The sequence below is a fragment of the Pavona decussata genome, unplaced genomic scaffold, assembly GCF_977016875.1.
Source record: "Pavona decussata unplaced genomic scaffold, jaPavDecu1.1 SCAFFOLD_273, whole genome shotgun sequence".
Taxonomy (NCBI): Eukaryota; Metazoa; Cnidaria; class Anthozoa; order Scleractinia; family Agariciidae; genus Pavona; species Pavona decussata.
Window position 1 is genome coordinate 840746 of NW_028145675.1, and position 16755 is coordinate 857500.

A 16755-nucleotide genomic window follows, 5' to 3' on the forward strand; every position below is an offset into this window, starting at 1 on the left:
ACTCGACTCTTCTCTAACGAAATCTCCTGGGGGTTGACACATTTCTTTAACGACACTCGGACGCTAGCACTGCACATTATTTATACAATGAACCTCTTGCAGACAGACACCTTCCGTAAGCGGACACTCGCATGTGGCCTCAAAGGTGTCCAATTACAGGAGGTTCGACTACGACACTAACAATTACATTTTTCTTATCTCACCAAAATGTTTAACAGTGTATTTCACGATTGGCTGCACTTCGAAACGAAGACCATCAAACAAGGGAACACCAAAAATATCATCTCTACTGTCAACCAATGGAAGAAAATCTGCGTGGTCTGCCTCACTTCCCACTGTAACAATTATGGTCTTGGCGCCCATATCCTTCAGTGGCTGACCAGCTATTCCCAAAGGCGTGTCACCGTCGCCACCACTGTGGTTTCCACCCGTTATCAAGACCACGATTTTTGGAGCATTTCCGCGTGCTTGCCTCAATAAAGTAGAGGCAGCTTCCAGAGCCCGATCTATGCGCCTGGTGCCACCAATCCAGGGCTCATCATCAAGCTTTTGATTGAAGTCTCTTTCCGTCTGGAAGCCAGTGAACGTGAGTACAGTGCGAGCAGTGTCACTGTACGTGATAACAGCAGCTCGAGATTTCCCCGGGGAGACATTTAGATACTTTGCCAAGGACTTAACAAAGTTCTTTTCTTTGTCAAAACCGTCTCGACCAACAGAGGTTGAGGAGTCGACTAGAAAGACAACTTCCGCGGCGATGTTTGCTGGTTCGGGCTCTGAAAAGATGATAAGAACCAAGTTCTTAGTTAAATCCATAAAGATTAGCAGGTTTAAACGAGACAGTCTTATGCGACTGAAAATTGGTAAGCGCCGGTGATGTTTGCTTATAATTTAGATCTAGAAATAAAGAACTTGCCTTAGAGACAAGGCGATACCATGTATGCGTAATAAAAGATGTTAAAACGCTCGAAATTGCAGTTTACAAGCAAATTGGTTCAAACCGAGTTCCGACAATTGTCGGTTGTCTGTTACAGGCGCTCAGAACGTGGCACGAAAAACAAAGGTAAGCAGTTACATGACAAAAAAACATATATGGACGAAAGAAAAAAGACATTCTCTCCAAGGTAGTCCTTCACGATATCTTGTCCTCAAATTCAGTAAAATCCCGCATATATGAAACCAGATTTTTCAACTTTAACCTCGGGAGGTTCGTATATTTTTCGTGTATACTGAGAAATTAACCTACTTAGGATCTTAATCCGGTTTGAGTTGGAGAAAGGTGGTTGTTGCTGGTCAGTATTGGCGTAATCCCATTCATCATTCTGTGTCAGAAACGTATAATATGCTTACACTGAGAATTCTCTAAATCGTTTGATCTATCTAAACCCTTTAAAAGGTCTTTTGTGACATTTCAAGTAGAAATAATTTCGACCAACCAGAATCTGTCCTAAGTTTAGGACACAGCCGAATTCTTATATTTTGTGGATTCAAATGGCAAATTTTAGTTAATTCACTAGGTTCTTATATGTGGGTTTTACGGTACTTTGCTCCAAACAATCTAAATTCTCGGAAAAATCAAATACTATTAGCGCCAGAATTGATCTCCATACCACTCCCATCCTTGATACGTCTCGCCATGTCATGAACACGCGATGGAAGGTCGTTAAATGAACGCACCGGCAGGACAACTGCTGAGGAATTGTCTGGATCGTGCGCTATCGCAACAACAAACGCACGAGCTCCCAGTTTTTCTAAAGACTTTATTGCATCGTGAAGAGGTATGCTGTCATCGCTGCTTGTCTGCTTTCCTGCTGTTATGAGGACAACAATATGAGGCACGCCTCGCCGTCCGTCAGCCAGGTTATTACCAGCCTCTCTTAAAGCAAGATCCATTCGACGTGAACCTAAGACGAAGTGAGACAAATCAGTTAGCATATTTTTCCAATTTGGTAGTTTAATCGATTAAACAGGTCATTTACCAGAGTCACAAATAACAAAAAGATACGATACGCATCTATTTGATTCTGAAGTAGACTATTGGTCGTTTGCATGTGACGTCATGACGGCCAGGAGCATTAAGATTTTTCTCCTCTGGGAGTTAACCGCCATTTTTATGCAAATCATGTGAACAAATTTTCTTTTGTTTTGTACACCAACATGGCGGCAGTGGAAACCACCTATATTGGATACTATGACTAGCTTATCGAAATATAACAACCGCAATTAACAGAAATAAAACAAGAAGATTCAGATCGTTTTTTATTTCAGCAAACTAGTAGCTGGTTATCAATGTTTATTTAAGAATTTCGACAAAATATTTTTTCGGATGTCTTTCTGTGAATGTAGAAATATTCGTCAAAATTTCGATTAAGGTCTGGTGATTTTATGTTAACTTCACAAAGCACAAGCTGTTGTAAATTTTGAAGCGCAATTATGGGTGGTCGACCAAGAGAACTTCGGATAAATATTGTTTGGTAAGTTCTATGGTGAAGTTAGTAGGTGGGAAAGTTTTTTTTGACAGTGATTTTTGCTGAAAACGAAGCATTTTGCACAAACCTTAAGACTTAAAACCAGCTGAGCAAACGTTTATCGAAATGAATTTACTAACCTCCAGATAGCCGTGCCTGGTCCATACGAGCGTTGAACTCGTTTCGTGTGCGATAATCACCAAATCTGATTTCGGTGTTAGGGGAAGAACCATAAAGAACCACAGAGGCTCTCGAGGACTCAGACGAGACATTCAGGAACTTGGCTAAGGACTTGACGAACTGTTTCTCTTTAACGAAGTTGTTTTGAGTTACAAAGCTTGAAGTATCCACCAGGAACACTATATCGGCGTCGACATCAAGGGGTTGATGCTCTGCTTGGCAAAAATAAAAGTAATAGAAAAATTATATTCCCTGAGAATAAAAAGGTATGGAAAATAGCCTTTCAGCATTTTGTGTTCTTAACACGGCAACTCATTGGGAGGGGAGCTACCACTTCTACATAAACGTTCATGGAATCGGTAATGCACTTAGGCAGCCAACTTTACAATTTTATTCAAGAATGTAACGGTCGTAATGGCAGGATCAAAGGGCCTTCGGTCCAGTTAATGACCCCTGCCTGGGAATTACATGATGCGATGAGTTACGATATTACAGACAACCTTCCAAACGGATATTGACGTATCAAACCCTTAAGACCCAATACCAATATAATATTCCCTCAAGTGTTTTATATAACATTCTTATGGTACTGGTAAGGAGAATTTGTTTAAACATCAACACACTTTATCTTGGTGTAAGTTTCCTTTCTGCTCATACTCTGTATGATTGATTAAGGAGAGATAATTCAATTCAATTTTGGTGCAGGGAGGGTTTATTCAAAGTCTACAAGTCTTGGAGCAGATCGTTGTAGCCCTTCCCTAAAGGCTTTGAAGAAGCTGGCAAATCTAAACTCAATCAGAGAAGTCAATATCATAAAGTAGTTTAGATGTACAAATGTCTCCATAATGAAACTGAAGGAACAGATTCTTTTAAATATTCACCAATTCAGCTTTGAAATAGTGTAATTAACAAGTAATGTAATGTTTATCATTACATAAACAAGTATATTTCCCACTGGATATCAGCTATGCAGTTTAATTTTAATCCGAACGGTGAATCAAATAGCACTTTTCAGTATCTTAACCTTTTATCGCAGCTTTAAATAATTCTTTGTTTTGTACTATTTTAAGCTTGTAATTTGCAGTTTTAGTCTTAATCAGGGTCATCTGGGAAAGCAGTAGTTACTGATTGATGTTACCTTAACTAGTTTAGTAAAAGAAGGTGAAGACGGCAAGGTACAAACACCTTACAAGCACTTGTGCAAATTCTCTTGATTGTCGCCTAACTAATTTAAATACTCCAACTACGTTCAAATCTTCGCTCAAATTAGAATTGCTATCCCAATATTTAAGTTGTTAAAATTAACTATCCCTCTTTCTTGCTCTCTTTTTTTAACGTAGCTTTTGTACAATATATTTTTGCAAGCAATGCAACTATTGTTTATTGTATTTGTGGTTTTAGTTTAGTACCTGTAACTTTTTGTTTTGTAACTAATGTTATTATTATCACGTTCTTCCCTGTCTGTAGCTCGTATATTAAATTTTGCCTCTTGTCACTCTGTTTTGTCATATCCTAAGCTAGGGGGCCTGGAGCTAATACGCCACCGGCTTCAAATTCAGCCTTCTTCGTCACCAAACCTACTTCGTATGTGTAGTGTGTAATATTTAGTTGTGTGTGACGAAACAAATAAATATTCATTGAATTCAATTTAAAAGAAGGAAACCTATCTCACCTGATCTTTCAGCAATCGATTTTATGATCGGAATCGTCTGGGGCAATAAAGCTTCAAACGATGGTACTTCAAATATGTCCCTTGGATGGTCCACCAAAGAACCGAGTTCTTGCTTATCTGGCTCGCTGCCGATGGAAACAACGAACGTCTGAACGCCAAGATTAAGTAAGGGCCTCAAGGCATTATCCAGCGGGTCTGGAGTATTAGTAGGGGACTGCATTCCGGATGTTAAAAGAACCACGATCTTAGGAAGATTTCTCCTTGTTTGGTTCATTACTGTTGCAGCGGCATCCAGAGCTAAGTCCATTCTTCGCGGTCCATCTATGTATTTTGCGCTGTCCACAGCAAGTTTGAAATCATCCAGATCGGTGAACTCTTCCAAGGATAGGACAACATCATTCGTAGAGCCGTACACTATGACCGACGCCCTCGACTTATCTGGGGACGCGTTCAAAGATCTGGCCATTGCGTTTACGAACTTCTTCTCCAAACGGAAATTGATGGACGTCACAGAACTTGAGGAGTCGATCAAGAAAACAATGTCGGCCATTATGTCTTCTGGCTCGGGAGCTTTGAAAACAATAAAGAATATATGAGTAATTAATGAGTATAAGACCTTGGAAACAGACATGAGGGATTCACGTTAACCGTCAAATTTCTGTCCCGCTCAATTGCTAGTGTCAGCTTGTCAAAAATTGAATGACGAGGAGATGAAACCTTTTTTGCGTTCTTGATCGTGTCCTGCATGCTCATTTATTTTCATTTACAGCGTCGGATCTTGAATCGTGCTAGTGAATCGTCGAAACCGTTTGTGTGCGTATGGGTGAGATTGTGAGTTGTACCATTCAAGAAAAGGCTATTGAGCAGTACGTTCCTTTAGCACTAACTTTTGAGACTACAGACCATTCACATTAAAGCTGCTGAACATTACTTCCGCGCATTTTTGATTCTGTTCAGTTTGTATGCCGCATAATGTTTTAGTGTAGAGCGTGCTATTATTGGGAGTGAAAATGTTTTGAAGGCATTAATTTACCTGATTTATCTTCTATGGCTTGTCCAATCGTCTTCGCATGTGCTACCAGTGAATCAAAAGACGGGAACTCAAATAAATCTCCAGGTTCAGTAACCACAGGGCTGAGCTCCTGTTTGTTGTATTGTTGTCCTACGGCTAACACAAGCATACTAGCATTGAAGTTTCGAAGCTGCTCTGTAGCGGGGCCTAGTGAGATACCACCAGGCACTTGTCTTCCTGCCGTCAATAACACTGCAATCTTCGAAACGTCTTTTCTAGCCGAGTTAAACACTTGTGCAGCTAACTGTAAGGCAAGGTCCATTCGTCTGTAAGAGCCACCAAGCAATGGGATCTCGTCTACAGACTTGTCAAACTCATCAAGGGACTTGTAACCATCGAATCGCCCTGCAAGCACTGTAAACCCACTGTACACGATGACGGCTATTCTCGACTTTTCAGAAGTTACATTTACAAGGCGTGCTAAGTACTTGATGAATCTTTTTTCCTTTTTGTAATTTTCCTCACCGATGGCGTCTGAAGAGTCAATCATGATCACGATATCGGCGGTAACATCAAATGGTCGAACACCACCAACTAATGACAAAAAGACAGAAAGGAAGTGAAAGTAATGTCACTGTTTTAATTGTATATTTGTATGTTAAATAGATTTAAAACAGGTGAATATGCAGGAATATATAAAATTTGATTTAAATGTTAATTGCTTTCGTTCGAACTATTAACTTCCTCGTTTTAGTCTGTTACCGTAACAACAGCAACATGCTAACAGACAATCAAACGACTTCAACATCCCACATCATTCCTGTATCATTGGTAAACAGACATATTGTTGCAGGGTTCTAATTGGAAACAGTCCCGTAGCTCTAAAACGACTGATACTTTTCCATCACATATTTGTACTCAGTCTAAAAGCGGTTCAGTTTAAGACAAAGTGCAAAGCAAGAAGGTATTGCAGTTTAGCGACATCGAGATTCATGGCGTTTCACGTTGGAATGAACCCCATTCGTCCCACAAATTCTTTAGTACCAGGAGACAAGAAATAAAATCATTTACGACATATTTCTACGTCAGTACTTTAAAAAGCCCGAGTTGTTTCATCATCATACATATTAATTTGAAAGCGGTTTTGCCCTGTTGAAAACTGTGAAAGTGACAAAATATATCGGCACTTACAATTAACAATATCCTTTCCAATGGGCTGAGCTTCCCGTTTAAGATAATCGAAAGAACCAACTTGATAAATATCTCGAGAATCTGCAACAAGAGGCCTTAACTCTTCCACACTGGGATCGCTTCCGATGGCTACAACATAGATTTCGGCACCGATGTTCCTGGCTTCTTTGCCTGAATCCGTTAAAGGTGTACCTCGATACCCCAGGGCTTGTCTTCCAGCGGTCATCAATATAACGATGTTACGCCCCGGTGATTTCTCAAGCCGAAGTAAATTTTTGGCAGTGGTCAGAGCTACATCCATTCTACGTGTGCCACTTAAAATCTGCAGTGCATCTACATCTCCATCAAAGTCATTCAGTGATCGGTAAGTGATTAGTCTCTCTGGCGTCACTGTAAGGGAGGCGTAAGGTATCGCTGCCATCTTTGATTTCTCGAGAGGGAGCTGAAGGGATCGCGCAACAGACTTGACGAAGTCTTTTTCTTTTGTGAAATCACTTCGACTGACGCGCAAGGAAGCATCCAGAAGGAAGATGACGTTTATCAGTTGTTTGTCGGTTGGTTGAGAACCTGAAAAACGGGAGCAATAAAAAAAATACTGTTATCCGATTATACCCTTATAATTTTGGTCAAGAGGAGAAGTAGAAAAGACTTAACGAAAGAGTTATGGCAAGGGAGGGGTTACCTCGTTTGATGAAATAAGGGTGTAAAGAAGCAGGGGGGGGGGGGGGGGGGGAGGCTGTATTCTCTATTTAAAGCTCCAGCCGGATTGGTCCCAATGCCAACGACCTTTGTTTTACATTTCCCCTTCGCACTGCCTTTTTACTAACAAAGAATGTACATCTCAGACCTTTGCAGTTAGGTGAAGGGTGTAATATAACAAAGGAGGTGTGAAGGTGAAGTGAAATTCATGTAATAACAACAGTAAAAGAAATAGGAACTTTTAAAGATAAAAAATTATAATATCAGTCGTAAGTGCAATAAACTTTCGCGCTAAATGTAATAACGTGCCCAACCAAATACGTAATACTTGAGTATCAACCCTAAATGTTATAACTTGATGAAGTAAGTATAAATGCAATACCACTTAAAGATAGACGGAGTAACCACCTTATCTTTTGGGCATGGCAAGAGATATTTTACCTCCTATGTTTTCATCTTCTGTTATAATTTTTGTTATTTTCCAATTTGTTAAATATCAGGTATTTCGTTCATGATCCTTTTACCCCCCGTTGTCAACGAATGATGCCACTAAAAGTGCACTTCGATCCAAAGATATTAACTCAGTAACTTTTCTAATTCTTATTTTATCCGAGTGTTACATTATTTTTACATCCAGCTACGTTTGATGGGTTTCTTTTAATAATGTGAAACAAGCATGTTAGCCTAGTAGGAGACAAAGTATCGAAATCAATGACGTTACTGAAGTCAAAAGTACCACATTTATCGTGAGGTAAGGTATTACCTGCAGAGGTTTTAAAACGTTTATCAAATTTGAGGTTAATACTTCATTTAGGAGGTTTGTTATTACACTACGCGGTGATATATAAGGAACCACATGACCAACAGAAGAAGTTCAACTTTTTAATATAATTTTCTTCTTATCCTTGTATCAAATCACATGGTGACTTCAAGACCTACCACACGATCGAACTTAACGAAATAGGTAGAAAAAAAATTTGGGACTCGCCATAGCTACTGCTTCAGGTACGGAAGTCAAATGAAAATCTATTCCATATCTAGGTAACCTGTAAATCATAGATCAGACAAAAGGAAGGGAACTTACCAGTATTATTCACAATATACTTCGAAATCGGCTTCGTTTGTGATGAAAGGCCGTCAAAATTCGGCACCCTACGAACATCACCAGGTTGATCAACAATTCGCAACAACTCTTGGGCGTCAGGTTTAGAACCAACTGCAACGACAAATACTTTGGCACCAAGCTTCCTGAGGGGCTTCACAGATTCATCCAATAGCTCTCTCGGCGGGCTCTGACGACCTGCGGTAAGTAGTACTGCAACCTTTGGAACACCAGCTCGTGCATCCTTCATTGCATCAGCTGCCTTTTGTAATCCAAGGTCCATTCTCCTCAGCAATCCAAGATACGGTAACTTATCAACTGCCTCATCGAACGATGTTGAATTGGCATGATCATCGAATTTTACTTCGATGCTTGCTTGGTTGCTGTAAATAATCACGGCTGCTCGGGATTTCCCAGGAGTGAGGTTGAGGGTTTTGGCTAATGACTTAACAAAGCCTTTCTCTTTGCTGTAATTCTCCCGACTTACTTCATTCGAAGAGTCGACGATGAAGACGATATCAGCCGAAAATTCCATTGGACGGACTGGTTTGTCTTGTTCTGTAGTTTTCAAGAACAGATGAAAATAATTTAACTGAATCACCTGAAAGTGTTATGGAAATATCCTGCTCTTTCATACTCAAGCTGGAAGCCCAAAATTCATTAAACTTTTAATTAGCCTTCCATTGTCAATTCTGGAAAAAACATAATCAAAACAGGCTCCTCGTTTTGTAACCCTCAAAAACATCATTTGCTTGATTTCTTCACTAGCATAAACTTTAGTTTTGTAGTTTACAGGACCCTCACTAGATAAACACCACCCCATGACACAAACAAACAAAATTACGGTGACTGTAAACGTCTAAATTTGCATTTCACAACTTTATGTTGAGAGATATCTTCTTTAAGACTCACCAACTCTCTTGAAAATCTTTTCTGCTATTGACGCGCGGTTCGGCCTGAGATCGATAAATCCTGGAACAATCATGACATCTTGACGATGATCAGCCACCTGTCCCAACCTGTTAACATCCGGATCCCTTCCAACTGCAATGATATACACTCTAGCGCCCAGGTCATGAAGCTTTTCGGCTGCTGCATCGGTCGATTCTTTGTGGGGATCAGAGCCTTGGCGAACAGCAGTAAATAACACTACAATTCTTGGTACCGTTGGATTGGAGTCTTTCAAAAGATCATAAGCATCCGTTAGGGCTTTGTCAAGTCGAGCGGTGCCACCGATTCTCGTTGCCGTGTCTATTGCACTTTCGATGTGACTCACAGAGAGATAACTGTTGAATCGCAGGACTTTATCTGAAGATTGGCCATATGTGATGGCTGCGGCACGGGATTGTCCGGGTTTTACCTGGAATGCTGCCATCATAGACTTAGCAAAATCTTTTTGCCTCCTGAAGTCATCAACATTTACAAGCGAGGATGAGTCCATGATAAAGAGGATGTCCGTTTTAAATGTTGGTGGTATCACTGATCGTGAAGCTGGAAAAAGTAAATATGAAGTCAACTCCAATTCATTTTAAAGATTTTACTGCTTAAATTTAGTTCCTTCACCCAGCCTTAAAAGATCGGCTGCTTTGAAATCACTGAGAGTAATGTGGAATAGAACTATGTAAGCTTGTTTGTCCAAGTTTAGGAGACGTTTTCCGTTGTTTGCGGCATATTACGTTCTCCCAGAGTAACGGTTATCGTTGTTTTGCGAATGTTAAATTAAGGTTGATGTCAAAGAACAAGACTTAGGGTTTACCTCACTGAACTTAACTGAACTATAAATATGGCTGCTGGTGACATGAAACTTCGTTAAAAAAATATTCGATCTAGGATGAGGACCTTGTCTTGGACAGTCAAAATGTTGTCGAATTTTGAGAAACAAGCCCCAGGGTGTTTAAAAGGTAACAATAGACCATACTTATATATTATTGCAGGGAGCGAGCTGCAGTGGAGTAGGAGCAAAGTGTATACAAACATGCGAACACCGCCAAATCATTCCTACCTACCGCTCTTGTGAGCACGACGAAGTCTGTTGATGTATCAAGTTCAAGAATTTCAGTTTATCAATGAAACAATTTTCTTATCTAAAGGGTGGTTGCTTAAATGGCTTAGAAATGGCATAGCAATAGGAACATACCATTGATAATGTAGTCTGCAATGGGCTTTACCCTTGAGATTAGGCCATCGAAGGAAGGCACTGTGAACACGTCTTCATTCCTCTTGACCACCGACGTCAGCTCAGGTACATTCACTTGAGAACCAATAGCTACTACATATGTCTCAGCCCCAATTGTCCTCAAAGGTTGTACAGCCTGGTATAAAGGGTTACCTCCTCTCGACTGTGGTCCAGAGGTTAGCATGACGACAATTTTCCTGACATCTGGTCGGCTGCTATCAAACGCTCTTGACGCATATTCTAGTGCAGTGTCCAATCGTCGCAATCCTATTAAACCCGTGAGACCGTCTAGACTGCTAGAAAGGGACTCTGGTGTCTGCAGTATTCCCAGTCTTACAGCGAGTCTAGAATTGTACGCGTAAAGCACAATTGCAACTCGAGATCCTTGTGGAGAATGATTGAGAGCTGCTGAAAGGCGCTTTACGAACTCTTTCTCTTTGTTGAAGTTGTCTCTTGTGACTCCAGTGGAGGAGTCGATTAGGAAAACGATTTCAGCTTTAAAGTCTTGTGGTGGTTCTGTAAGTTAAACAGAACACTTTTTAGCAAATTAAAGACAGTTGAGGTTCTAGCGGTATTTAAACCAACGTGGTCAGATGCTTGAGTTTAACAAAGGCCACTAGAGGAACAATGCAGATTGTTCTCTCAACGTCGGAAATACATGCGATGCCCAATAACGCAACGCTCTGAGAACTACATATAGAAGATGATGGACCGAGAGATTTTGGCACTACTGTGGCACTGAATCAAGAGGACTTGCTGTCCCCAGTTTGGTGTACTATATTATTATAGTTGTGATTTATTAGTCCTAGCGATATAACAGTGATTTAAACTTGTCCAACGATCACTTCCTTCACCTTCAGTGGAAACAGCCCCCACTTGGTGTCTACCCTTGCGACATGTTTCATAGTTACAATCACCTGGAGAACAGCGGTTAGAAATAAACCTACTTGTTTCAGTACAGAGGGCTGCTTCAAATTTTAATAGCTATTCATAGAGCTATACCAGCCAGACTGCATCATTCCTTTGTCTTGCATGATTTCAGTGAACCTTGATGTTCTATTCCTTTCTTTATAACTCGTCCAAGGCTCTTTATAAAGGCAAGGTTAGCTTAAGTAAAACATCAACAAGTTGCTTTTGTTAGCTCATTAACATACGTCACAAACCTGTAATTTTCTTAACCATTGATCGTGATTGCTTCTCAAGAACATCGAAGGAAGGCACTTCGAACACGTCATCACCTTTCTGTACCAGAGGTGAGAGCTCATTAATGTCAGGGCTGCTGCCGATAGCAACCACGAACACTTTTGCGTTAAAATTGCGGAGTTCCTCGGCTGCATCGTGTAAATTTTCAGTGTCAGGATCCTGCGTCTCAGGACCGGACGTGAGCAGAATCACGACCTTAGGTAGAGATCTTCTTGCTTCACCTAGAACTCTTCCTGCATTTCGAATCGCGAGGTCCATTCTTCTTGGTCCGCTTTCATAAGGTGCAGAGTCAACGCTGTTCTCAAACTCGGCTACAGAATTGTAACTGGTGAATCGAGTGACTAATGTGGAGTTAGTTCCATAGGAAATGACCGCTGCACGTGATATGTTAGGCTTAATGTTCAACAGCCGAGCCATTGTTTTCACGAAATCAGTTTCTTTCTTGAAGTCGTCTTGGCCTACGGTTGTAGAGGAATCCACTAGGAATACAACGTCTCCATTGAAGTCCGTTGTTTGTTCTACACCTGCAAAATAGTTATTAATATATTTTATTTTATGCAGATAGAATAGGTTCACGTGATAAGATTCAAGTGCGGTAATTGAGAACTTTTAATCACTTTGTTTTTTAAACTGGAATAGTCAATGTTGAGCGATGTCGTCACATGCCTTAAAACTTAATTGCGTGTTGTGGCCCTCACTAAAACACAAATGCGGTTTAAACGTGTTATCAAAATTTTTGAAAACTCTTGGGCCTGGTTACACTAATCCACGATTAAAAGTTAACCGAGTTTTTAACCTTACTTGTTACCTTTAAAGTCAAAACTAGAGGAACCCGGGGGAAATAATTGCACGATCTTAGATTTTGAGGCGGACAAATGTAGACCAGAGCCACAGTAGTACATCCGCGTTTCAGATACTCTTTTGTAGTGTCACTTGTGTGGCAGTTGTCGGTCAAACGTAAAACATAAGAAAAGTTCGTTAAAGATACGGTTTTTACTTTCAGAGTTCAAAGGTTATAAGTTTTCTTGTAAGTCTGTGAATTTCCTAAATCATTTTATGATTTACTAAAAAGTTCCAAGACTTATTCAAAGTGAAGTATATGGAGACCGGTCGGCGCTGTGTTTTTGTTTTGTGTTTAAATGTGTAACATGCGGAAAAACAATTCACCTCATGGTTGCTGAAACTTTTGTAGTATATCGTAACATGATTTAGCAAACTCACAGACTCACAATAAACTTGTAAGCTTTGAGCTCTCAAAGTAAAGACCTTGGCCGGGTTGTTCAAAAGCCGATTAACGCTAATCTACGATTAATAGTTATCTAGCTCGTTAAAAATGGTTTCAAGCTAAAGGCAAAGAAAGGTATAAGTCAAAATGAGGGCCAAAAATCTTTTGGAAGAATCATTATTGTTTAGTAATTAAACATGAATCAAAGTCACGTTAATCCAGAATTAGCTTAATCGGGCTTTGAACAACTGGGCCAAGGACTTTCCTTACTTTTTTTAGTTCCACCACGGTTAAGTGGTGGCTACTTACTCTCGTCAACTGGACCTTTTGCTATATGCTCTGCAATTTGCTCCATCCTCGGGCTCAAGCCATCAAAAGTGTTAGCAGACAAGACATCTTCGTTCCCTTCGACAACTGGTCTCAGCTCTTCTTTACTCGCCTGTGGTTCTATTGCGATTACAAACCTTTCTGCCTGAACTGCCTTCAACCGTTTAACAGCATCATCAAGGGGCAAGTCTCGTGTTTGCCGTCCACCCGCCAACAGAATGACGATCTTACGAACATTTTCTCTACTCGTACCAAGGATCTGAGTGGCGCTTACCAACGCACGATCAAATCTTCTTCCTCCGCGTAGAAACGGCAGACCATCCAGAACCGCCTTGAGGGATTCTGGGTTACTGACTACGTCAAACCGAAGTGCTTGCCGAGCGTAATCGCTGTAAAGTATTACTGCTACTCGTGTCTTGCCGGAGCCGAAGTTAAGCTTCTTCGCCAGAGACGCCACGAAGTCTTTTTGTTTCTGATAGTTTTCCTCCCCGACACCGCTGGAAGAATCTAGCAAAAATACTATATCCGCTGTAACGTTCTTTGGCGTGGTGGGCTTCTTCACCGCTTCGTAAAATAAAAAAGAAGTTGATGAATTAATTGTCACATTAACATAAAAATTGTCCGCCCTTATGACCAGCTGTTCCACCTTGTTATGAAATAACACAGTTGTATCAATAAACTGAAGTGAATTCGAATTACTCAACAATCACACATAAATCTTTAAGCGATTGTGCTGTTGACTGTGGGTTTACACAAGAGCCTTTCTGTCTCCACCCCACCACGCTTTTTCAGTTTAAAAATGTAACTATTCTAAAGACACCTTTCTTTCTGCGCTTGTAAGCTGATTTTCTTCTCGTTTTCATCACGTCGAATATTGGTAGACTAAGGATATTACAGACGTTCTGAACTAGGTTACTTTAAAACTTGCCTTCTATCATCTTTCTTAACTAGGCTCGATTGCATACTGAGTTTACATCGAAAGTAAAGAGCGGCTACAGTAGCATGCTTTAAATATAAAGATAAAAAACAAACAAATGAAAACAAAGCTCACTTGTTCGCTTGATTATGTCATCAATGATGTTGTCGGTTCTCCAAGTAAATTCGTGGGGTGTGGGAATAGAAAACATATCACGTGGGTCATCAATGATAGGAATTAGGTCTTCTTCATCAGCAGGCGCCCCAATTGCGATGACGTATCGGTTGGTGCCATGATCTTTAAGAGACTGCGAAGGTACAGCGAGATTTAACTCGCCACCAGTTGTTAGGAGGACAATCACTTTCGCCACAGATGTTCGAGCCTGCTTCAGAAGAGTACCAGCATAATGTAAAGCCTTAGAAATATTACGCCTGCCAGACGCATAACGTATATTGTCTACTTCACTGGCGACTGTCTCTACGTCTCTCGAGGATGAGAATCGCGCCACTCTAGGTGTGCTACCGTAGCTTATCACAGCGACACGTGATTTTCCTGGTGATAAAGGGAGAGACCGCACCATGGATTTGACGAAGGCTTTTTCTCGGTTGAACAAGTTCTGATTTACGCTGGACGAAGAATCCACCAACAGGATCACGTCAGCAGTGAAGTTGCTATATGTCTTGAGTTCTGGAAAGAAATGGATACCCAGATTTTTAAAAGTGTGATACAAATGAAAAAAAATGTAAAGCAAAATTGAAGAGATACTCCTCATTGGACAATTATATATAGAGTATATACAGGATAGCTGTAAGATAGCTATCGAAAATGTCCAAAGTACAATACAAATACAAGTTTCATGTAAACACAAACATATTCACGGACAGAAACAAAGTGAGCACAAACGACTTATCTCACTAGATACAAAATAGGAGCAAAACAGGTACATGTATACCGATACTGATTACAGAGGCCCAGCTAAATGTACAGTTACGCCGGCCGTGCAAAAACAGTCAAGACGAAAAACGCGTGCTTATTCTGCTATTCTCGGAAATGTAACTCAAACAAGATTTCAGAAATATTTTCTTTCTCCGGCTCCTTGTCTTCATTAGATGCCGCATCTCATTCGATTTTTGGAGTAAAACGGTAGGCAAGATGGAGGATTGGCCAATTCCAATCATCGCATTAGAAGTACGACTTGACTTAATAGAACTTATAATAAATAAATTGGGGTTTTTGATAACCGCTAAACCACAGCGTTATTAAGCACCGTTTCTAAAACGCAAAATACACTACTAATACACTAATCCAAAATTGAAGATCACAGAAGACCCTGTTGCTGCTCTCAAAATGGGCTTATCCTGACTTGGGGCAAACACCGCTTGAATACAGTGTTTCAATGAAGAAACTTGTCAACAAACTTCGATAACATTTGAAACCTGATCTGATTATGAATCGAACATTAAGGATACAAGAAAATTATTACCATTTCTGAAAACTGAGGTTTATCATATCACTTTTAGCTGGGCTAAAAAAGCTTTTATGAAAAATGTACAAGCACTGCGGATGAAAAATCATATAGAAGAAAAGATTCGCGCGGCCCGGTTATCTACGCAACCAGACTGTTGCGAAAAAACTTGAAAAAATCCGCAGTGCGTATACTAACAGTCTGCTTGCGTGGGTAAGTGCGCCAATCTTTTTTCCTATTTGAAAATATCTTTTAGCTGGTATCTTTCACCTGTTATTTCCACCTCATAAAAAAAATCAAACAATCAATCCCTCTCTCAGTTTTCGGCAAAATTGTTTGTTATCGAATTTAATTTATTTTCTTTTCGTTCGAGTCTTTTTTTTCTTGCCACATATTTTCCATTTCTAATATGACCAATTTTAACGTGACAACGCCTTTGCTGGGAATGACCTTTGCAGGACAAGTGCACTTACCTGGTCTTTGCACCAAACTTCGAATGGCTGTCTCAGACTCCCTTTCTAAGTTCACGAAGGAAGACACGTTGTATACGTGCTCCGGCCTGCTCACCACTGCAGTGAGTTCTGGATGATATGGTCTCCCACCTATTGCAACTATAAACAGCTGGGCCTTTTGTTGAAAAATGCGCTTAGCAGATGTATACAGATCCCTAGAAGATGGATTTGCTCTTCCCGAAGTGAACAAGATAACAATCCTGCGAGCGGAGGGTCTGGCCTCTGACAGCAGTCTGCCTGCATCCTCTAAAGCGAGATCAATACGCCTTCCTCCTCTTATGGTAGGAGCTCGGTCAATTGCACGTTCGAGAGCAGAAAAAGTTCGATAACCATCAAACCTAACGACACGATATGAAATGCTGCCGTAAGTTATGACGGATGCTCTGGATCTGCCTGTTGGAACTTTCAGTGAGCGAGCCATTGACTTGACGGCTTCTTTCTCGTCTCTGTAGTTACTCTGACTGACTTCAGACGACGAGTCCATCACGAACACAACATCTGATTCTGGAACTGAATCAGATAAACAGGCATACTAAAACCAAGGGTTTTTGTATCACAGGAAGAAATGAATTTTTAAAGGGTCAGATCCTCTGGGCCACGAACTACAAAC

General features: G+C 40.5%; 1 protein-coding gene across 1 annotated transcript in view; it reads right to left on the minus strand.

Moving 5' to 3' along the window:
- The window catches only part of LOC146455507 (uncharacterized), a 64625-nt gene that overhangs the window by 22898 nt on the left and 24972 nt on the right, over positions 1-16755 (minus strand). Inside the window, exons 16-28 of the mRNA XM_085094191.1 lie at positions 16107-16655; positions 14304-14855; positions 13235-13816; positions 11661-12224; positions 10459-11013; positions 9234-9812; positions 8304-8879; positions 6521-7087; positions 5351-5923; positions 4318-4887; positions 2606-2857; positions 1608-1901; positions 204-773 (exon numbers count right to left, since the gene is read on the minus strand). Coding sequence (XP_084950317.1) covers positions 204-773; positions 1608-1901; positions 2606-2857; positions 4318-4887; positions 5351-5923; positions 6521-7087; positions 8304-8879; positions 9234-9812; positions 10459-11013; positions 11661-12224; positions 13235-13816; positions 14304-14855; positions 16107-16655 — 6783 coding nt within the window. The remainder of the gene's footprint in view (positions 1-203; positions 774-1607; positions 1902-2605; positions 2858-4317; positions 4888-5350; positions 5924-6520; positions 7088-8303; positions 8880-9233; positions 9813-10458; positions 11014-11660; positions 12225-13234; positions 13817-14303; positions 14856-16106; positions 16656-16755) is intronic.